At 36.5% G+C, this 25,257-nt stretch overlaps 1 protein-coding gene across 1 annotated transcript in view; it reads left to right on the forward strand.

Moving 5' to 3' along the window:
* LOC126234405 (general odorant-binding protein 83a-like) overlaps positions 1–25,257 on the forward strand; it is a 72,992-nt gene that overhangs the window by 41,374 nt on the left and 6,361 nt on the right. The window contains exons 3-6 of the mRNA XM_049943094.1: positions 9,585–9,637; positions 9,793–9,828; positions 9,921–10,023; positions 10,134–10,198. Coding sequence (XP_049799051.1) covers positions 9,585–9,637; positions 9,793–9,828; positions 9,921–10,023; positions 10,134–10,198 — 257 coding nt within the window. The remainder of the gene's footprint in view (positions 1–9,584; positions 9,638–9,792; positions 9,829–9,920; positions 10,024–10,133; positions 10,199–25,257) is intronic.

The following is a 25,257-nucleotide window of genomic DNA, read 5'->3' on the forward strand; positions in this document are numbered from 1 at the left end:
TACCCTCTGTGTCCTCGGTGGCTCATATGGATAGAGTGTCTGCCATTTAAGCAGGAGATCTACATCTACATCTACATCTACATCTACATTTATACTCCGCAAGCCACCCAATGGTGTGTGGTGGAGGGCATTTTACGTGCCACTGCATTACCTCTCTTTTCTGTTCCACTCGCGTATGGTTTGAGGGAAGAAAGACTGCCGGAAAGCCTCCGTGCGCACTCGAATCTCTCTAATTTTACATTTCTGATCTCCTCAGGTGGTGTAAGTAGGGGAAAGCAATATATTGGATACCCCATCCAGAAACACACCCTCTTGAAACCTGGATAGCAAGCTACACTGCGCTGCAGAGCACCTCTCTTGCAGAGTCTGCCACTTGAGTTTGCTAAACATCTCCGTAATGCTATCACGCTTACCAAATAACTCTGTGACAAAACGCGCAGTTCTTCTTTGGATCTTCTCTATCTCCTCTGTCAACCCGAGTTGGTATGGATCCCACACTGATGAGCAATACTCAAGTACAGGTCGAACGAGTGTTTTGTAAGCCACCTCCTTTGTTGATGGACTACATTTTCTAAGGACTCTCCCAATGAATCTCAACTTGGCACCCTCACAACCAACAATTAATTTTATATGATCATTCCACTTCAAATCATTCCATACACATACTCGCAGATACTTTACAGAAGTAACTGCTACCAGTGTTTGTTCTGCTATCATATAATCATACAATAAAGGATCCTTCTTTCTATGTATTCGTAATACATTACATTTGTCTGTGTTAAGGGTCAGTTTCCACTCCCTTCAGCAAGTGCCTATCTGCTGCATATCTTCCTGCATTTCGCTGCAATTTTATAATGCTGCAACTTCTCTGTATGCTACAGCATCATCCACAAAAATCCGCATGGAATTTCCGACACTATCTACTAGGTTATTTATATATATTGTGAAAAGCAATGGTCCCATAACACTCCCCTGTGGCACGCCAGAGGTTACTTTAACATCTGTAGACGTCTCTCCATTGAGAATAACATGCTGTGTTCTGTTTGCTAAAAACTCTTCTGTCCAGCCACACAGCTGGTCTGATATTCCATAGGCTCTTACCTTATCAGGCAACAGTGCGGAACTGTATCGAACACCTTCCAGAAGTCAAGGAAACTAGCATCTACCTGGGAGCCTGTATCAAATATTTTCTGCCTCTCATGAACAAATAAAGTGAGTTGGGTCTCACACAATTGCTGTTTCCAGAATCCATGTTGATTCCTACAGAGTAGATTCTGGGTTTCCAGAAATGACATGATACGTGAGCAAAAAACATGTTCTAAAATTCTACAACAGATCGATGTCAGAGATATAGGCCTATAGTTTTGTACATTTGCTTGACGACCCTTCTTGAAAACTGGAACTACCTGTGCTCTTTTCCAGTCATTTGGATCCTTCCGTTCCTCTAGAGACTTGCAGTACACGGCTGCAAGGGGCGCAAGTTCTTTCACGTACTCTGTGTAGAATAGAATTGGTATCCCATCAGGTCCAGTGGACTTTCCTCTGTTGAGTGATTTCAGTTACTTTTCTATTCCTTGGGCACATTTCAATGTCAGACATTTCTTCATTGATGAGAGGATTTAGAGAAGGAACTGCAGTGCGGTCTTCCTCTGCTTTGGAAAAAGGTGTTTAGTATTTCAGCTTTACGCGTGTCATCCTCTGTTTCAATGCCATTATCATCCCAGAGTGTCTGGATATGCTGTTTCAATCTACTTACTGATTTAACATAAGACCAGAACTTCCTAGGATTTTCCGTCTAGTCGGTACATAGAATTTTACTTTCGAATTTACTGATCGCTTCATGCATAGCCCTCCTTACACTAACTTTGACATCATTTAGCTTGCGTTTGTCTGAGAGGTTTTGGCTATGTTTAAATTTGCAGTGAAGCTCTCTTTGCTTTTTCAGTAGTTTCCTAAGTTTGTTGTGGGTTCTTCCTGTCCCTCACAGTTTTACTCGGCACGTACCTGTCTAAAATGCATTTTACGATTGCATTGAACTTTTTCCATAAACACTCAACATTGTCAGTGTCGGAACACAAATTTTTGTTTTGCTCTGTCAGGTAGTCAGAAATCTGCCTCCTATTACTCTTGCTAAACATATAAACCTTCCTCCCTTTTTTATATTCCTATTTACTTCCATATTCAGGGATGCTGCAATGGCCTTATGATCTCTGATTCCCTGTTCTGCGCTTACAGAGTCGATAAGTTCGAGTCTGTTTGTTATCAGTAGGTCCAAGATGTTATCTCCATGAGTCCGTTCTCTGTTTAATTGCTCGAGGTAATTTTTCGGATAGTGCTCTCAGTATAATGTCACTCGATGCTGTGTCCCTACCACCTGTCCTAAACATCTGAGTGTCCCAGTCTATATCTGGTAAATTGAAATCTCCACCTAAGACTATAACATGCTTCTGTCAGTTGTTATGCCACTAATGCTGCTGAGTTGGGAGAATGGTAAAAGGAGCCAATTATTAACCTAGCTCAGTTGTTGAGTATAGCCTCCACCCATAACAATTCACAGGAACTATCCACTTCTATTTCACTACAGGATAAACAACTAATAACAGTAACAAACACACCACCACCAGTTGCATGCAATCTATCCTTTCTAAACACTGTCTGTGCCTTTGTAAAAATTTCAGCAGAATTTATCTGTGCCTTCAGACAGCTTTCTGTACCTATAACAATTTCAGCTTCGGTGCTTCCTATCAGCACTTGAAGTTCCGGTACTTTACCAATGCAGCTTCAACAGCTTACAATTACAATACCGATTGGTGCTTGGTTCCCGCATGTCCTGACTTTGCCCCGCACCCTTTGAGGGTTCGAGTCCCAGTTGGGGCACAGGTTTTCAACTGTCCTCGTTGACTTATATCCGCACCTGTAAGCAGCTAAGGGTATTCGTTTCATTGCAATTTCACTCTTAAAAATTATCTAATTACCTAGATTCAAAGATTGTAAATTCCTTTTGGCTAAATGGCAAGCTGAAGTGTTCTTTGTATGTCTGCATGACATGTAACTGTATGGTTAAATGACAATGGCATCTCCTTGTGTAAAATATTCCAGAGGTAAAATAGCCCCTATTTGGATCTCCAGGTGGGGACTACTCATGAGGATGTCATTTTCAAGATAAACAAAACTGGTGGTCTACAAATTGGGGCATGGAATGTCAGACCTCTTAATTGGGCAGCTAGGTTAGAAAATTTAGAAAGTGAAATGGATAGGTTAAAATTAGTTATAGTGGGAAATAGTGAAGTTCAGTGGCAGGAGAAGCAGGACTTCTGGTCACATGAATACAGGGTTATAAATACAAAATCAAATAGGGGCAATGCTGGAGTAGGTTTTATAATTAATAACAAAATATGAAACAAGCAGGCTACTGTGAACAACATATTGAATGCATTATTGTAGCCAAGATAGAGACAAAGCCCACACCCATCACAGTAGTACAAGTTTATATGCCAATTATCTGTGCAGATGATGAAGAGATCAAAAAAATGTATGATGAGATAAAAGAAATTATTCACATGGTTAAGGGAAATGAAAATTAAAAAGTCATGGGGAACTGAAATTCAATAGTAGGAAAAGGAAGAGAAGGAAAATTAGTAGATGCATGTGGATTGGGAGAAAGGAATGAAAAAGGAAGCTGTGTGGTAGAATTTTGCCCAAAGCATAATTTAATCATTACCAACACTTGGTTTAAGAATTGTGAAAGAAGATTATGTACATGGAAGAGACCTGGAGACATTGGAAGGTTTCTGATTGATCGTATAATGGTAAGACAGAGATTTTGGAACTAGATTTTAAATTATGAGACATTTCCGGGGGCAGATGTAGATTCTGACCACAATTTATTGGTTACAAGATATAGATTACAACTGGAGAAATTGCAAAAATGTAAGAAAATAACAAGATGGGATCTGTATAAACTGAAAGAACCAGCGGTTCTTGAGAGTTTCAAAGGGAGCATTAGGGAACAATTGACAAGAATATGGTGAAGTAATGCAGTAGAAGAAGTATAAATAGCTTTGAGAGATGAAATAGTGAAGGCGGCAGAGGGTCAAATAGGTAAACAGACAAGGTCTAGCAGAAATCCTTGGATAATACAAAAATACAAAATTTTATTGATGAAAGGAAGAAATATAAAAATATAAAAATAATGTAAATGAAGCAGGCAAATGGGAATACAACTTCTAAGAAATGAGATTGACAGGATGTGCAAAATGGCTAAGTGAGAATGATAAGAGGAAAAATGCAAGGACATAGAAGGATATTTCTCTTGGGGAAAGATAGATACCGCCTAGAGGAAAATTAAAGAGACCTTTGGAGTAAATCTGTATGAATATCAAGATCTCTGAAGGAAAACAGTCCTAAGCACAGAAGGGTAAGCTGAAAGATGGAAGCAGTCGGTAGAGGGTCTATACAAGGGAGATGTAGTTGAGGACAATATTATAAAAATGGAAGAAGATCTAGATGAAAATCAGATGAGAGAGATGATACTGTGAGAGGAATTTGGCAGAGCACTGAAAAGCCTAAGAAGAAACAAGGTCCCAGGAGTACCGTCAAATGGGGTGATTTTGGACGGTTTTGTCATTATTTTGATTGTAACTTTCATATACATTGTTAGATTAAATTGATTGTTATGAAAGTGGTAGGGTACATGTGTAACAAATAAAATATCCGAGAACCAGAAAGTGTATGCGTAGGTATATTTATCTGAGGCAGTTAAATAAAGTATCTGAAGTCACCCCATGGATTGGGGTGATTTTGGATATGTGTGTTTTCTAAATCTCTGTCTGAAGTTACAGTATATAGAGGTCAAATTCGGACAGTTACTGCTTTATTTTAAATTCTACATGCTATTTATTTGATTTTGGTGACATTTTACACATTTTAAGAAAGCCCTTTGTTATGAATAAGTGATGTGGGAATGATATAATGAATGTTATATATTACAGATAAGTTTTTATTTTGCAAGAATTTAAATAAACAGTCTCTTTGTTCACTTCTGCATGAGCTCATTTAATATTTTCGCTTAAGCAAATGGAAAGATCTTCTGACTGTCGTTTGAGGAATAAATGCACCCATTCTTCCCCTGGCAAGATATTACAAAATTTCTTCCCTTTTTGGCTAGATTTATCAAGGTAGCCTTTAACTAAATATCTAATATCCAATTTAGTGTAGGGAAATCCCCAATGTGCAGCCTTCAAGATACCTTGCTTCAACATTTCTTCTTCTTTATTTAGCACTGGCTGTCCTCCCATTTTTTTTGCGATGTGCTTCCTGCACTTTATACGGTATGGTTGATTTAGGTATACCATCACATGCTTTTCTGTATGATAATTTACCACTCTGAACATCATGAACAGCTTTATATTAAAGTTCCAGGTCATAATTACACCGTACTGTAGCACCTCTCCCGCTCTTATACCTTCTTGGCATTGTCCAAAATCACCCCACATGGTACACAGTTTTACAAAATCCGTCATTATTATATAAACTTGCACGAGAAACTTGACAAACTTGTACAGAAATTGTCTCAATGCTGTTAGCTACTGAGTGCGTTGACAATTATGGTTACAATAACTTCCTGCTCAGTGCAACAATAGAAAGTTTCCACTTTATGATAATGCATGGATTTTTAACACTCAGACTTTTCATCAGTTATTCACCTAAGGATACAATTGACGCAAAATAAAAGTTGTGGAAAGCGATAAATGCAATCTTGCACTTAAAATAACTGGTGGACAGACGTTAAAATAAGTAACTCTTTGTTTCTATACAGTAGCAAAGAGCAAATAAGGCATACTGTCCAAATTTGCTGCAGTGTCCAAAATCACCCCGTTTGACAGTACACGAGATTCTGTTAGAACTACTGATAGCCTGGGGAGACAAAACTTTTCCATCTGGTAAGCAATATATATGAGACAGGAAAAATGCCCTCAGACTTCAACAAGAATGTAATAATTCATATTCCAGAAAAGCATGTGCTGACAGGAGTGAATATTACTGAACTATCTGTTTAATATATCATGGATGCAAAACACTAACACAGATTCTTTACAGAAGAATGGGAAACTTATAGAAACTGACCTCAAAGAAGATCAGTTTGGATTCTGGAGCAATGTAGGAATATGCAAGATAGTACTAACCTTACTATTTCTCTTAGAAAATATGTTCAGGAAAGGCAAACCTATGTTTACAGCATTTGTAGACTTAAGGAAAGCTTTTGACAATGTTGACTGGAATACTCTCTTTGAAATTCTGAGGGTAGCAGAGGAAAAATACAAGGAATGAAAGGCTAATTTACAACATGTACAGAAACCAGATGGTGGTTACAAGAGTCGAGGGCATGAAAGGGAAGCAGTGGTTGAGGAGGGAATGAGACCGGGTTGTAGCCAATCCCTTACGTTATTCAATCTATACATTGAGCAAGCAGTAAAGGAAACAAAAGAAAAATTTGGTGCAAGTATTAAAGTCCAGGGAGGAGCAATAAAAACTTTTAAGGTTTGCTGATGACATTGTAATTCTGTCAGAAGGAGCAAACAACTTGGAAGAGTAGTTGCACAAAATGGACAGTGTCTTGAAAGAAGGATATAAGATGAACATCAAAAAATGCAAAATGAGGATAATGGAGTGTAGCTGAATTAAACCAGGTGACAGTGAGTGAATTAGATTAGAAAACAAGACACTTAAAGTGGTAAATGAGTTTTGCTATTTGGGCAGCAAAATAATTGATGATGGCCAAAGTAGAGAGGATATAAAATGTAGATTGGCAACTGCAGAAAAAGCATTTCTGAACAAAAGAAATTTGTTAATGTTGAGTAAAAATTTAAGTGTCAGGGAGTCTTTTCTGAAAATATTTGTATGGAATGTAGCCTGTATGGAAGTTTATTTATTTATCTCATGTTCCTTAGATCCTGGAAGCAAGTAAATCGCAAGGATATGGAATGTGTCAAATTGTACATAGTTCAAGCATAACTTGTATAAATACTTACAATAAAGATACAATGTAAATAAAATCAATAGACAACAGCACAATCAATAAGCAGAAAATTGTTTTTCACATATTAAGGATAGGTAATATATATATGATATGGCATGTGTCTGATTGTACACACCTGAAGTACATCTTATATAAATGCAACAAAAAGATACAATGTAAATAAGATACCAACTAAACACATTAAACTGACAGAAAGTTTATGTTTCACATGTTAATGATGAGTAATATATATGGGAATCAAGATAAGTTCACTATGTAGGTCTCGAACTGTTTAATATGCTCCTTAAAATTGAACAAACAGTATCTAAAAGTAAATTTAAGACAACATTGGGTCAATGGCTCAAAGGTAAAGCATTTTACTCAGTTGATGAATTTAAAGATTGTAATATGGCAGATTTGCTGTTTTAACATAGAGAAAGGTACCTCTGCCTGTAGTAGGACCTAAATTTGTATCAATAGCTTAGGATAATGACATAGTGTTATCAACATGTATATGATAATGACATAGTGTCATCAACATGAATACTCCCTGCTTAGTATAAATCTGTATAATGTTTTCCTTTTTATTGTAAAATTAATAATATATAAAATTCCAAATGTGTGCTATTGTACTACACTAAATTTCATATGATTTATATATACATCTTTATACTGTAATTGAACTTATTGACGAAGCCCGTTGTATAAGAAAATACTGAACGGCTAATAAAGATTCTTATTCTTATTCCAAGGGAAACACTGAAATAACAATAAACAATTTTCATATGCCTATTCAAAACAAAAATAATTACATTATTTATACAACACTTGCAAGTTTAGTGATTATATACACTTTCTTTCACATATTCATCAATTGTATAAAAAGATTTCTCTATCAGGTATTCCTTGAGAGTTTGTTTGATTGCTGGCAATCTATTGTTAAGGCATTTTATGTGTGGTAGGAGAGCATTAAACAGCTTAATGCTGGAGTAGTAAGCTCCTTTTGGAAACATAGCGAGACTTTTCCATTCAATGTGCAGACTGTTTTTGGTCCTTGTGCTATAGTCATGCAATTGGCTGTTATCTCTGTAGATAGAAGGGGTATTACAGACAAAGATCAACAAAGAAAAGATATACTGTGAGGTGGTGTTAAGGATCCGCATCTTTCGAAACAAGCATCTACAAGAGTGTCTGTGATGGACGCCACTCATTATTCTGATTTTTTTTTTTTTTTTTTTTTTTTTTGCAGTGAAATTTTTTTGTGAGAGGTTGGTTCCCCCAGAATATAATAGCATATTACATTAATGAATGAAAATAACCAAAGTAAGAAACCTTAATGGTATCTATGTCAGCCACTGAAGCAATAACCCTTAGTGCAAATATTGCTGAGCTAAGTGTTTTGTCAAGATGAAGAATGTGTGTCGACCAATTACATTTGATGTCTATATAAGCACCCAGGAATTTTGTAACCTCAACTTTTTGTATTGCTTGATCTCTACACTTAATGTTAATTTCTTCCAGATTTCTTTGCAGAGTATGGAATCTCATATAAATGGTTTTATCTGTATTGAGTGAGAGACCGTTTGACGAAAAACAATTTACTATATCATTGAAAAGTTAGTTTGTTCAAGATTTTTGTCTGTAAAATCATCAATTAGAATCGTAGTGTCATCTTCAAAAATAGTAAATTTACTCTTTGTGTCAGAACAAAGTGGAAGATCATTAATGAAGATGAGAAACAGCACTGGATCCAAAACAGAGCCTTGTGGCACACCACAACTCACTGTGCCCCACTTAGATGAGGCAGGTTCTCTGGATGTTCCATTCAGCATTACAGTCTGCTTTTGGTCCTTTAGATATGACTGGAGGCACGAACCAATGGTACCACCCAAACCATAATATTCTGGTTTTTTTCAAAAGAATTAGATGGTTTACACAATCAAAGGCTTTAGAAAGGTCACAAAAAATACCTACTGGAGACATCTTTTTGTTCATGGATTCCAGAACTTGATTGGTGAAAGAGAATATTGTTTGTTCCTTACAAAGACCTGCACGAAAACCAAACTGACTTTTGTTTAGGATATTGTGGAAGCTGAGGTGAAACATGGATGATGAACAGTTCAGGTGAGAAGAGAATAGAAGCTTTCAGAGTGTGTTACAAAAGAATGCTGAAGAGCATGTAACTAATGAGGAGGTACTGTACAGAATTGGGGAGAAAAGAAATTTCTAGAACAATCTGACTAGAAGAATGGATCAGTTGATAGGACACATTCTGAGACATCACGGGATTACCAATTTAGTACTGGTAGGCAAGGGGGGATGGGTAAGGGGGGCAGGGGGTTAAAGCTATAGAGGGAGGGCAACTTGACGTGTTCCATACACCTCAAGTTTCTCCTTCTTGATGTGATCTATGCAATATGATGAATATGTGAATGAAGTAAGGTACCTCAAATACATTCTATATCAGTCATATTACAGAGAAATTTTCAGTTAAGTGATGGGTTTAACAGATAACTACCAAGTAAATGTGTAAAAAATGGCATTTAAGATACATTTTTATTTACAGAAATGCTCCATAGATATGCTGATGGGGAAACAGTAGATGACGATGATTTCAAGGTTTGTAGCCACATATTTTGTCATTTATTTGGTGCTGTACTCACATGCATGATTGCAAAATTCATATCCAATAAATAAGTGATACTGCTTATGAACTGATTTCAGTATACAAAACAGAATGCATCTGACAAACTTTGCTTTTCTTTTTCTTTCAGTGTTACTTGAAATGTATTATGGTTGAGTTTAATTCTGTAAGTATCTCAAGTCTTACAAAACAATTCTGTAAAATACCAAACACTTTTAACAGTCATGCATTATAATAAATAAACATTTCCTGTTTAAGCTCTCAGAGGATGGAGTTTTTGTTTTGGAAGAAGAATTAGAAAATGTTCCTCCAGAAATAAAAGAAGAAGGCCATAGGGTTGTACACAGCTGCAAACACATAAGTAAGTAATGCTGATGTAAAGTCTGAGATGAAGTTTACTAAAATAATGATATTCATTCCATGAATTGCAAAGCTAAAAAACCTACAAGAATTACAAAATTTATGTTACAGATCATGATGAAGCTTGTCAGACAGCTTACCAGATACATCAGTGCTATAAACAGAGTGACCCTGAGGTGAGTGGACTGTATTATTTTGTTCTTAATATTGTTGTGGTCTTCAGTCTAAAGACTGGTTTGATACAGCTTCCCATGCTGATCTATCCTGTCCAAGCTTCTTCATCTCTGCATATTCATTGCAATCTATACCCATGAGAACCTTCTTCCTAAAACCAACCTTGTTTTCTCTCTACAATTTTTACCTCTTCCACTTCTCTCTATAAACATACTGACTATTCCTTGATGCGTCCTACCAGCTGACCACTTCTTTTAGTCAGGTTGTTTGATAAATTTCTCTTCTCATCAGTTCAGTTCAGTATCTCTTCATCAGTCTTCCATTCTACACATTTAATCTTTGGCATTCTTCCCTGTACCACATTTTAAAAGTTTATATTCTCTTCATTTCTGTACTAATTAGTACCCGTGCATTTTCACTTGCATGTAGCACTACACTCCATACAAATACATTCATAAAAGAGTTTCCAATACTTATATTTATGTTATATGTTAAAATATTTCTCTTTTTCATATATTCTTTGTGGCTACCACAAATACATATTTCAAATCCTCTCTGCATCAGTGATCATCAGTTATTATGCTGCCCAAATAGAACAACTCAGCCACTACTTTTGGATTCCCTTTCCTAAAGTGATTCTCTCAGCATTAGCTGATTTAATATGACTACACACCATTAAGCACTATATTTTTACTTTTACTAATGTTCATTTTATAAACTCCTTTCAAGATACTATCCATTCCATTCATGTGTTCTTACAACTCCTTTTCCATCTGCGACAGGATCAGTGTCTTCCTGAAGAATTACTGCTTCTGTTTCATATCCTTTGATACTTATACCAGCTACATGGTTTCTACATAAGTTGTTCCTTGCATTTTCTGTCTACTCCTTGAAAAATTTGAGAAAGCAATCCAGTTATTCTCAAAATATTTCTCTACCCACAAATAATATAACTGTGGATTTTTACATCTACAATCTATCTTCCAAAATAATAGTTTGTTTCGTGTGCTCCTACATTGGTCTGGAACCAAAACCAATCTTCACAGAGGTAAACTTCTATTAGTTTTTCCATTCTTCTGAAAAGAATTTGTGTTAGTATTTTGCAACCATAACTTATTAAACTGTTGGTTGGGTAATGATTACAAATGTCAGTACCTGCCTTCTTTAGAACCGGGATTATAAACTGCATTCTTCTTCAAGCCTGAGGGTATTTTGTCTGCTTCATATATCTTGCATAATATCTTGATTTCCTCTAGGATCTCATTGTTTATGAGGAAATGTTTGCAATCCCAAGTGCTTTGTTTCAACTTAGGTTATTCAGTGCGCTATCAAATTTTTCTCACAGTATCATATCTCCCATCGCATTCTCATCTACTTCCTCTTACTCTTCAATAGCATTGTCTACAATTTTGTTTCCTTTGTAGTCTTTCTATACATTCTTTCCATTTTTCAGCTTTTTCTTTCTTGCTTAGTATTCACTTACCATTCGAGTCCTTCATGTTCATACAGTTTCTGTAGTATTCTTAGACATGGCATCTCTCTTTCCTGTAATCAGCACACTTTTACTGCTTTACGTTTCTCCTCTAACCATTCCTGTTTAGCCATTTTGCATTGCCTATCTATCTCATTTTCTAGACAGCAGTACACACTTTTGCTCGCTTCATTTGCTGGACTTTGATATTTCAACCTCTTCTCAATAAAATTCAATATCTTGCGTATTATTCATGGATGTCAGCTATATCCCAAAGGGATCTTTCCATCTTTTATTGTATTCATCTCCCCTGTTTCAGTCAATGACTACTTAATGTTCTCTTTAAAATTCTCAAAAATCACTGGTTCTTTCAGTATATCCAGGTCCCATGTCCTTGATACTGGTTTTCTAAAAAACTATAGAAATTTTCAATGCAGTAAAACAATCAGCCTGTTAGAGTTGGGATCTTATAGTCACCTGGAATTATGTATTTAAGTCTATTCTATGAATTCCAGATTTGTTTATATTTGTAGATGGAAAAATCAAGGATAAGTAGGGCAATGCCCCATCAACAATGACGTCATAAGAGACAGAGCACAAGCTCAGCATTGAGGAAATTGTGTCATTTTTGAATAGGCTAACCCAACATTTCAATTAAGGAATGTACGAAACCATGAGACCTCTAAATGTGGATGGCAGACCTCAAGAATTATGAGTCCACTGCATATTTGCAGATACACAGATGATACTTTTGTTATTTGGCCTCGTGGCAGTCAGAGTTTCAACAACTTTTTGGAACATCTGGATACAACACACCCAAATATTTGTTTCACAATGGAAAAGGATGGCTGCCTGCCCTTCCTTGATTTGTTGATCAGGAGGATGGTTAATGGCAAATTGGGATATGCTTCCTATAGCAAGCCTTCTCACACTGATTTGCACCTACAGCCTGATAGTTGTCACCATCTGTCTCAGCATGATTGGGTACTTTGTACCCTAGTTCACAAGACCCACATTATCCAAGTCCCAGAGATTCTGTCTGTTGAGTTAGCCCATCCTGAGGTCACCTTTCATCAGCAAGGTTACAGTGAAAGACAGACAATCTACACACTGATGATAATACTGAGGTGGCACCAAAGCCTTATGCCTTACATAGGGAGCGTTACCAACAGGACTGGTATTATTTTGTGGAAATTTGATGTCAAATCTGTTTTTCAACCAGTACTAAGATTAAAATCCTTTTAGGTTTCATAGAAGATGATTCTGATTTGTGTGGGTGTCTACAATATTCCTAACAGCTGTGGCATGTTATACACTACTGGCCATTAATATTGCTACACCAAGAAGAAATGCAGATGATAAATGGGTATTCATTAGACTAATCTATTGTACTAGAACTGACATGTGATTACATTTTCACGCAATTTGGGTGCATAGATCCTGAGAAATCAGTGCCAAAAGATAGCATACGGATCTATAGAAGTATCTGATACATAACATATTACAGAAAACATAAGAAAAATATCTACTATACAAGTCATAATTTATACTACATATATCAGGACATGGCACTCAGATTTTCAGATCTGTGGAACATTCTGTCACAAGACAATTAATACAAAGTCAAAACTACAACATTACCACACTAAACTATAGAAATAAGTACAGAGACAATGTAAATTACTAGAATTACAAATTGCAAGTTTACATTCATAAAATCATGCCTTCAAAACCTTTAAAAGAGAAGAGAAAAAATTCAGAGCCCAGGTGTACCACACCGGGTAGAAACCAGCAAAAAATGTTTCGACACAACAAAATGAATAAAGTTCATAATCATCTCAATAAGTTTGATCATATGTAAAGAGTAATTATAAGAAGCATGTAGCCTTAATCAATAGTTGCACACTCTCCTTGAGTACACACACACACAGTTGCGATGACCAGAGGTACCGAAAACAGAGTTAAGCATGAGTTTGCACACAACTCAAGTTCTTATGAGATACAATATTGCAGTGTTCAGGATAAATACAGGTAAATAGAGTCATAAATAGGTTTGAATGATGACATAATCAAGTAGCTTGAGGACCAAAATCAGTGTATGAAAGCAGACATGTATACATCTTGTTATATTGTCTATACTACCAAATGCCTTCCATACTATTTGCTAATTGTCCATACAAACTAACATACATAAATAAAGGCCTAGAAGATTCATTTACAACTGATAAAAAAATACTGATTTAGAGTTATATAATGTATTGGAAAGTCAATCCCCTACTTGAAAAAACACACATTTATGTGGAATAATACTTTCTTTGGCAGTCTTGGCTAACAATTTACAAATCTCAGTCATTACTGATGTAGTTGACACAGAATTGAGTACATTATGCAGCACCTATAATCTCTTGTAAGTTGACAGGTCCAGTGGAGTACAGCCACACAGCAGTGTGGGGAGTGGATCTGCAAACATCTTGCAGTTTCCTCCCTAGAGTTCTCATCACACCCTCCAACAGATAGATAACTTCCTGTCTAACATTCACATCAAATCCTGAAACATTGTTTTGTGTACTAAATATGCTGTTCAATACCTTCCTCACATCACACAGCATTTCTATTGCAAAAGTAATTATGTAGGATTTACGTCAGATAGGATTAAAAAGTGTTCACATATGAAATTTTAATAAACAGATCTAAATGCAGTGAAAAAAATGAAATAATAAGATGAATATAATAGAGGGAAACATTCCACGTGGGAAAAATATATCTAAAAACAAAGATGATGTGACTTACCAAATGAAAGTGCTGGCAGGTCGATAGACACACAAACAAACACACAAAATTCAAGCTTTCGCAACCAACGGTTGCTTTGTCAGGAAAGAGGGAAGGAGAGGGGAAGATGAAAGGATGTGGGTTTTAAGAGAGAGGGTAAGGAGTCATTCCAATCCCGGGAGCGGAAAGACTTACCTTAGGGGGAAAAAAGGACAGGTATACACTCGCACACACACACATATCCATCTGCACATACACAGACACAAGCAGACATTTGTAAAGGCAAAGGCAAGTTGTTCTAAACATTTGTAAAGGCAAATGTCTGCTTGTGTCTGTGTATGTGCGGATGGATATGTGTGTGTGTGTGTGAGTGTATACCTGTCCTTTTTTCCCCCTAAGGTAAGTCTTTCCGCTCCCGGGATTGGAATGACTCCTTACCCTCTCCCTTAAAACCCACATCCTTTCATCTTCCCCTCTCCTTCCCTCTTTCCTGATGAAGCAACCGTTGGTTGCGAAAGCTTGAATTTTGTGTGTTTGTTTGTGTGTCTATCGACCTGCCAGCACTTTCATTTGGTAAGTCACATCATAAGTCCTCAACATCAAAGTCCTCCTCAACATCTTTGTTTTTAAATAATAAGATGATACGCACAGATATACTAAGATACTATTCCTAATTTTTACAGTATGAAAACTCACTGCTAGATATTTAATGGCATTGTCCTATTTCAAAATTGTAAAAAGATCTACTGATTTACTATCATGGCATGTATGTATCAAATTCTACAGCACAAATCTACTACAAAACATAAGTATATAGTGTATCATAGATTTAAACTCAGTCAATAGTTAAGACAGAACTTTAAAAAGCACATTATCTTACATAATAAATTCCTAACAATGGAAAAAGAACAAACAAACAAAAATTTAGATACTGATGGATCATATCTATACGCTTTCAGTTCAGTGATATTGCATAAACCAGACAACTTCTTAGATTTAGGATACATGTGTCTGCATGCATTAGAATGTGGATTTTCAAGAATTTCAAATGGTCCATTATATATATTGAAAGATTTATTTATCTCAGATGTCAACACTTTAGATTTCTCTTTGGCTTTCGCCAACACAACATCTTCTACCTCAAACTTAAAAAGTCTGCCAACATGCCTCTGCTTTCTCCTATGTTCCTGTTCTTTCATCATCTCCCTTAAACATTATTCCCTCTCTCGCAGTGACAGAATTTTACATGGTAGAAACTCAACATTCTCAAAAATAAGGTTAGCTGGTCTGTGATTAAACATGATTTCAAATGGTGAAAAAGCTGTTGAAGAATGTTGTAAGCTGTTCATAATATCCTCAAAATCACTACAGTATGTTCTAAACATTCTTCCAAACCCTCTCATATAAATTTCTGCAGATTTACTCGAAGGATGGTACACCAAGGTTAGAATATGACTTACTTTTGTGTGATCAACAAAAACTTTCCAAGCTTGTGATGTAAACTGAGAACGGTTGTCAGATAAAATTGTTTAAGGAATACCCACCTGATGAAAATATGTGTTTTCAAACTTAGGAATGATTTGCTTACTGGTAGCTGTCTGAAGAGGAAACAGCTGTATGAACTTCGAAAATACATCGTCGCAAAAACATAACAAAATCCATTCTTAGACTTAGGCAGAGTTCTATAAACATCCACAGACATGAGATCTAGGCTACTATTAGGCAGTATGTTCTGCATTTGGCCTCCACTTGCGTGGTTACTTATCTTCACACTTGGACATCTGTCATAGCTGGCAATCTTCTTCTTGACTCTCCTTGATACATTTTAAAAATAGATGTTTTCCTGAATCTTTTGTGTGCATTTGGTTGATACACAATGACCAAAACTCTCATGTGTATAATTAATTAATGTATCAATGCACTGTTTCAGCCAACATAGTTTCCAATCTGCTGAGTCCCCTGAATAAGATACTCTTGTGTACCTTATAATACTGTTCCATCTTTTCTCCTCCTTTCTTACTCAATATGCTCTTAATCAATTTCGAGTTTTCATCATGATTTTGATACCTGCAGATGTCTTTGCAAATTTTCAAGATCTCTTTTTCCTCTTTCACACCTCTCAAGCACATAATTTTAAACTCTTTCTTTCCTTCTCCAAAGTTGTTAGATGATTCACTCCCTAAAAGTAGCCCACAGAAACCATCAGCAACTACATTGTCTGTGCCCTTAATGTATCTGATTTCATAATTGAATTGCTGTAAAAATAAGGCCCAACGAGTAATTCTGTTATGGTACAGTTTACACACCTGTAGATAACATAATGATAATTTTTAAACTTGTTCAATGCCCAATGTACAGCCAAAAGTTCTTTATCAGTTACAGTGTATGCCTTTTCATGTTTCTGCAATACTCTACTAGCAAATTCAAGAGATCTATGTTCAATAACACCATCAACTTCAACCTCATGAAACAGATGAGCACCCAAACCAATATCTCTACTATCTGTCATAATACAAAAAGGGAGAGACAAATCTGGTTTGAACAATAACTGACTTTGACACAACTGTCCTTTGATCTCAGCAAAAGCATCCTAACACTTCTGATTCCAATCCCAAATGGTATTCTTCTTCAAAAGCATTCAAAGCTTGGCAGCTACAAAATTTTCTATAAAATCCAGTTAACCCAAAAAATGATTTAAGTTGTTTTTGTTGTGAGGAGTAGGAAAATTAGCAATAGCATCAACTTTCTCTTTATCAGGTGCAATTTCTTTTTCAAATATAACATGTCCTAAAAATTTAACTTCTTCCGCACCAAATTTACACGTACCTATTTTCAGAGTCATACCTCCTGACTCTAATTTTGAAAACACATTTCTTAACAGATCCAAATGTTTTTCCCAAGTCTATTCAGTGAGCAAATTATCATCAATGTACACAATTAATTTTGAACTCACTTCACTTACCAACACAGAATCCAGAGCTCTTATGAATTCAGCTACATATACATTTATCCCAAATGGCACCAAACAGTACTCAAAACACTTACCTCCATACAAAAATGCTGTTTAGTTTCTAGAATTAATTTCAAGTGGGATCTGGTGAAACCCAGAGGTCAACTCCAAACTATTCATGTAATTTACATAATCAAATTTGTGAAACAGCTCGCCCATGTTCTCAGGAAGGTCATTGTCTCTGATAAGAAGCTTATTAAGATGTCTGGAGTCCAAAACAATTCTCACTTCACCATTTCTCTTACTTACCACACCTAAAGGATTATTGTAAACACTCATACTTCTCTCAATTACACCCCACATTTCCATTTTCTGAATTTCTTTCTCTACATCTTTCCTTTTTAAAAATGGTATATTATATGGCTTGAGAAAGTAAGGTTGATGGTCTGTAAGATAAAGCATGCACTGATAGCTATTCACTTTCCTTGCTTTCTCACTAAACCCATTTCTAAACTCCAATAACAAATTCTTAAGTTGTTCCTTTTGTTGGTCGGTAAGAGCTGTAGCTTCCTTTACTTTAGAATCTACTACACTTTTAAAATCTTGATCCTCAGTCTCATCAAAATCCATATCATCATCAAGAACCTGGTGCTCACCTCAGTTCATAATGTTTAGCAAATAGTTACAACTTTTCCCATAGTTTCAAATACAGAAATTAGTTTTCACATAAATATTACTTCTAGATTCCAAAATAAACAGTTCATTAGCATTCCATCCAAAACAAGCCTCATCTTTCACTATCCAGTCCACACTAAGAACTATATTTTCTTCCAGACTAGGGATTGTTAAGCATCCATGTTCAACAGTTTTGTCTTGTATACTAAACGTTAAAAGTACCTGAGATTTTACCAATTTGCTTTGCTTACTTGTAGCTCCCACAATGAGCATTTCCACTAAATTCTTACTATACTTAATCTTGTCTCTAAATGGTTTGGATATTCCACAAATTGGGCTACCTGTATCAATCAAACAGTTTCCTTCCCACTGATCAGTCTTAATCTTAATGTAAGGACACCCAAAATCTGAATCATCATCTCCGTTATTAGACACTTCATGTAAAAGATCACTTTCAATTTCATCAAATGCTACATCCACACTGTCTTCACAGGGTATTATCAACCTTACTGGTATCTTAGCAGTACTTTGGTTACTAATGTTGTCACGAAAAGTTTGAACACAATGAATGGATTCCATAGCACAATTAAAATCACTTATTACAGAAGGAACACAAAACATATTATTGTCAAAATTACACTTCCTGCCTAGATCTTCTCTCACTTCATTCCACCAATCAGGATACAAATTTCGACTAACCACAGCTAACTTATTCCAGAATGACATTTATCTACATTATCATCAACATGGCCCAAACAAACTTCAGAAAGTTTCCACCTTTATTCTCTAGGCTTACCAATAACTCACCTTTACTGTTTGATTCATTACTCTATATGACATTAACGAAAAACTGCTTTGACTGGACTGGTATACCATGACTCTCACTTAAATCATCAGATACTTCACTTACCTTATCTTTATTGCAACATTAGTCACAAACAACTCTGAAACTTCATTACACTTAAATTCCACAAATACCTGATACTATCAACATCAACATCATCATCATTATTATAATATCATTCCAAAATTAATTCATCAACAACATCATTAACAACACAAGTCTCATCTCCATCAACACCTACATTCATTTGCAATAAGCTACCAGTCTCAGACTTACCAACCTCAGCTATTTCACAGCTCTCTTTCACGACTATATCAAAAATATCACCTGCTTCAGATCCAATACATTTGTCACCTTATTTACATACATTAATAACACTGTTTTCTGACCAAGAGAAGAAATCATTAGTGCATATTACATCAAAATTGTCACTACTCTCACATTCTCATTTATGATTAGTACCTACATCACCATAATTAAACAAAGTATCCCAAAAAGTTTGATCAAGACATAAATGAGAAATATGATATTCCTTCTGTTCAATTTCAGGTACCTGTGATATCATTAACACTTATTATTGTCTAATTGCAACTGTAAATTGGGGGTCCTGTGCTTGTAGTGTTTCCTCACCCCAAAACTGTAGACCTTCATTGAGGCAGGCCTCCATTATTCCTATTCTGCTGATGTTCAGAATTTCTCTCTCTATCAACATTTTGATACCATTATCTCTGTTTCTGTAGTTTTTGATTCAAATGGTTCTAAGCACTATGGGACTTAAAATGTGAGGTCATCAGTCCCCTAGATTTAGAACTACTTAAACCTAACTAACCTAAGGACATGAGACACACCCATGCCCGAGGCAGGATTTGAACCTATGACCATAGCAGTAGCGTGGTTCCAGACTGAAGTGCCTAGAACCGCTCAGCCACAACGGCCGACTCTGTAATTATTCCCATTACAATTTCTACCATTCTAATTGTTATGATAAATATTTCTTTCTACTGCCCTGTCCAGCTTGTCAACATTTCATAAAAGCTGCTCAAGACAAACGACAGGTCCATGTACCAAACCCCCCTGTAAACTTTCTGGTAATCTCCTTTTAACTGGATCAATCAATGTCATTTCATCAAATGGTTTGTCAAGGTGTGTTGATTTCTTAAGCCGATTCTTACAAAACTCTTTCAGAGTACTGTCCCTATTCCTATAATTAAGAACATTCTAAAATTCACTTTTAATTCTGCTCTCTTCAGCTTCCAACCAAAATTTACTTAAAAAACTTTTTCCGAAACTTTGATATGTTTCGCACTGACTTAAATTTGCCCAAGGTACAGCTTCACCTTCAAGACACCTTTTAGCAAATTTAAATTTTTGATTGTCACTCATGCCTGACACAAAACTATTTCTACAGTGGTGCAGAAAATTCATTGGACATAAATTGTCTGAGAGAAGACTTTTGATAGGAATGATGGACCATGCAATACCATTGTTTGAATACAGATTTTTGTGAATGCATTTTTCCTGAACTGCTGAAATTTTTTGATCAAAAACATTTACATTAGTTTGCACACTGTTTTCAACATTTAAAATTTTTTTATCTAAACTAATGATGTTGATCTGCCATGGACTTCTGTTCAACTCTGACATCATTAACATTCTTGGACTGTCTTGCTGATTCGACAATGAACTCATTTTCCAAAAAAATAAATTTATTTTCTAAGACATCAACTTTTTCATTCACACTTTTTAACCTCTCTGACAACCCATTTTTTAACTCTAAAACTTGATTACTAAGTTGGTTTATTTGTAATTGTACCCTATCCATTTTACTATTGTTTTCAGTTTTTAGGTCATTTAATTGTCCTTGTAGTGAAGTAAATTTGCTATATTATCTGTTCTTATTTCAGTTAACTGAACATTAACTCCATTAAATCTGCTATTATTATCTGTCTTTGTTTCCTCTAGTTTTGCCAAATCTAACTGCAAAATATCAGTTTTTACTATTTAATGATACGAATATAATAGAGGGAAACATTCCACGTGGGAAAAATATATCTAAAAACAAAGATGATGCGACTTACCAAACGAAAGTGCTGGCAGGTCGATTGACACACAAACAAACACAAACATACACACGAAATTCAAGCTTTCGCAACAAACTGTTGCTTCATCAGGAAAGAGCGAAGGAGAGGAAAAGACGAAAGGATGGGGGTTTTAAGGAAGAGGGTAAGGAGTCATTCCAATCCCGGGAGTGGGAAGACTTACCTTGGGGGAAAAAAGGACAGGTATACACTCGCACACACACACATATCCATCCGCACATACACAGACACAAGCAGACATTTGTAAAGGCAAAGAGTTTGGGCAGAGATGTCAGTCGAGGCGGAAGTAGAGGCAAAGATGTTGTTGAAAGACAGGTGACGTATGAGCGGCGGCAAATTGAAATTAGGGGAGATTGAGGCCTGGCAGATAATGAGAAGAGAGGATATACTGAAGGGCAAGTTCCCATCTCCGGAGTTCTGACAGGTTGGTGTTAGTGGGAAGTATCCAGATAACCCGGATGGTGTAACACTGTGCCAAGATGTGCTGGCCGTGCACCAAGGCATGTTTAGCCACAGGGTGATCCTCATTACCAACAAACATTGTCTGCCTGTGTCCATTCATGCGAATGGACGGTTTGTTGCTTGTCATTCCCACACTGAAAGCTTCACAGTGTAGGCAGGTCAGTTGGTAAATCACGTGGGTGCTTTCACACGTGGCTCTGCCTTTGATCGTGTACACCTTCTGGGTTACAGGACTGGAGTAGGTGGTGGTGGGAGGGTGCATGGGACAGGTTTTACACTGGGGGCGGTTACAAGGGTAGGAGCCAGAGGGTAGGGAAGGTGGTTTGGGGATTTCATAGGGATGAACTAAGAGGTTACGAAGGTTAGGTGGATGGTGGAAAGACACTCTCGGTGGAGTTGGGAGGATTTCATGAAGGATGGATCTCATTTCAGGGCAGAATTTGAGGAAGTCGTATCCCTGCTGGAGAGCCACATTCAGAGTCTAATCCAGTCCCGGAAAGTATCCTGTCACAAGTGGGGCACTTTTGGGGTTCTTCTGCCCTTCAGTATATCCTCTCTTTTCATTATCTGCCAGGCCTCAATCTCCCCTAATTTCAATTTGCCGCCGCTCATACGTCACCTGTCTTTCAACAACATCTTTGCCTCTACTTCCGCCTTGACTGACATCTCTACCCAAACTCTTTGCCTTTACAAATGTCTGCTTGTGTCTGTGTATGTGCGGATGGATATGTGTATGTGTGCGAGTGTATACCTGTCCTTTTTTCCCCCAAGGTAAGTCTTCCCACTCCCGGGATTGGAATGACTCCTTACCCTCTTCCTTAAAACCCACATCCTTTCGTCTTTTCCTCTCCTTCGCTCTTTCCTGATGAAGCAACAGTTTGTTGGGAAAGCTTGAATTTCGTGTGTATGTTTGTGTTTGTTTGTGTGTCAATCGACCTGCCAGCACTTTCGTTCGGTAAGTCACATCATCTTTGTTTTTAGATATATAAGTTTTTACTATTTCTTTGCTGACTAAACTTTCACTCAGCTCAAACATGTCCTGACTGGATACCACACTTTCACTTCTACATCACTAATACCCTCATCTATATTAATTTTGTTAACAAGCACACAAATCCACAAACAAATTAATTTCACAAATACTTTGTACTTATATTTCCTTTTTGATGTCTCTCGTCATAGTTGTAATGTCATCTCTCATTTGATCCGGTCCGTCATCGTTAGTAGTACATCGTCACTGGTGATCCAACTTTGTTGACAGCTCTCAGTCATCTTTCTTCAAGTGATTAGGAATCTGTTCATACATAAACTGCAATTTACTCAAATCACTCTGCCTTCTTCTGCAACAGACAAAACTTCATTATCAATCAACTAATCCCAGATGCCACCATCACTTGTAGTCTACCCCTCCTTCATATCATTTGTTGATTGTCACTGATTTCAAAATTAACTCTTTTAACAAGCTTCAAGAGAAGAAAGATTTACAATAAACTTTTTACTTATTCTCTTTTCTAGCAGTTAGCTCCAGTTCTTCATGTCTAGGGGCTCATTCTTGAAGCTGAAATTTTTGACATTGTTATGTTCTTATGGTTCCAATTGACATAAATAATGCTGAAGTATTGACTGAGCAATAATTTCTATTTTTTTTATTTTTATTCCTTCACATTTTTGCATATCACACTGTCTTTACAATTTCCACTTCAACAAAACCGAAAATTACATTGTTATTGCCAAAAATAAAAACATGTATGATCACAACAGAAGCCTACTACTCCACTCTATGCTAATATCAATATTCCAAAAAGGTTTACAAATTTTCTTGACAAATGACATTCTATTAATTTCTATATCATTATTTTATAAAGGAATCCAGAAGTAAACATAATAAATATCACCAGATTATGCAATTAATAACAGGAATTTTAAGACTGCCAGTTATTTTGTAATTACAATTTTTTTTAAGAAATTTTAACTTGTTGACTATAACAACGAAAATAAAGTAATTTCTTTTTATGTCTTATAGCCTAAATATACCACCTCATGTACAAAATCATATGAAATTCTTTTACAAAAATGGCTGAGGTAATACTGTTGTTGTTGTGGTATTCAGTCCTGAGACTGGTTTGATGCAACTCTCCATGCTACTCTATCCTGTGCAAGCTTCTTCATCTCCCAGTACCTACTGCAACGTACATCCTTCTGTATCTGTTTAGTGTATTCATCTCTTGGCCTCCCTCTATGATTATTACCCTCCACGCTGCCCTCCAGTACTAAATTGGTGATCCCTTGATGCCTCAGAACATGTCCTACCAACCGATACCTTCTTCTAGTCAAGTCATGCCACAAACTTCTCTTCTCCCCAATCCGATTCAGTACCTCCTCATTAGTTATATGATCTACCCATCTAATATTCAGCATTCTTCTGTAGCACCACATTTCAAAAGCTTCTATTCTCTTCTTGTCCAAACTATTTATCATCCATGTTTCACTTCCATACATGGCTACACTCCATACACATACTTTCAGAAATGACTTCCTTACTGGTTATCACATTTAGCATTCAACCGTGATTTTTATATATATTTTAACAACGCATTTCGAGAGACAATGCTCTCATCATCAGGTTGTAAAATCTATGTCGCGAAATTAAACGTACTAAAAAGACAAAATACCATCACCAATAGTTGGTGGGTCCATAAAGTAAAAAAGAATTAAAAGTATATTGGACTGTGGGTCCTCGTCTTACATTAAAGTTGTTGACGCAGGTCGATGGCCGTCCCATATCTACCAAATATGCTGTCGACTGCGCCGGCTCGGGTGCTGTTGTGGACTAACGTGCCTAGGTGTTGTGGCGTGGTTACCGCCGTGTGCTTGACGGTAACGCTATGCTATTGGGCGCCTCATTTCCTTACTGCATTGGTCTGCCATCGTTAGCCTCTCGCAACTCCGTCATTGACATGCTACAAGTTTTAAGTCGCATGCCTGCCCTAAAATAATTCTAAAAACCCGCTAAAAAATCTCATTTCTTTAAAGTTATCTTGTACATTTAGGATATTGCTTTGTTTCTTTTCATGGATAGCTATCTCGAATTCCTCTAGTAAGTCAAGTTTCCTCCCTTTCTTTTCTACATGCAATATTTCTACGTTGTCTTCTATGCTATTAAGGGGATGGCCTATTTCATATATATGGTTCGCAACAGCTGATTTGTCATAATTTCCTAACCTGAACGCATCTTTATGTTCTTTATACCGGATCGCGAATGATCTTCCTGTCTGCCCTATATATTTTGCATCACACGTTCTGCACTGAATCTTATAAACTCCCGATCTTTCAAACTTATTTCTCTTCTCGCCAATATCGTGCTTAAGGCTATACCTCACTAGGTTATTAGTCTGAAAGGCTATTTTGACATCGTATGGCTTAAAAATATTTGCTATCTTTTGTGAGACTTTTCCGTAGTATGGCATCGTGATAATTTTCGCTTTCTCTCCATCAGGTTTATTCTTTTTGCGCTTATTACATTTTCGTAACAGTTTTTTAACTATATCTATTCTGTAACCGTTATTCTTCGCTATTCTCTTAACGGTGTTAATTTCAGTCTCCCTATCTTTTTCACTCATAGATATATTGACTGCCCTATGCACGAGACTACGGAAAGCAGCTTCTTTATACGCCTGCGGATGGCATGAATCATTCGGGATCACGGCATCAGTTGTAGTTTGTTTTCTATAAACGGAAAACGCATGTTTGTTGCCCTGCTTTTTTATATTCAGGTCCAGGAACTGTAGACA

The sequence above is a fragment of the Schistocerca nitens genome, chromosome 2 (assembly GCF_023898315.1).
Source record: "Schistocerca nitens isolate TAMUIC-IGC-003100 chromosome 2, iqSchNite1.1, whole genome shotgun sequence".
NCBI classification, from domain to species: Eukaryota; Metazoa; Arthropoda; class Insecta; order Orthoptera; family Acrididae; genus Schistocerca; species Schistocerca nitens.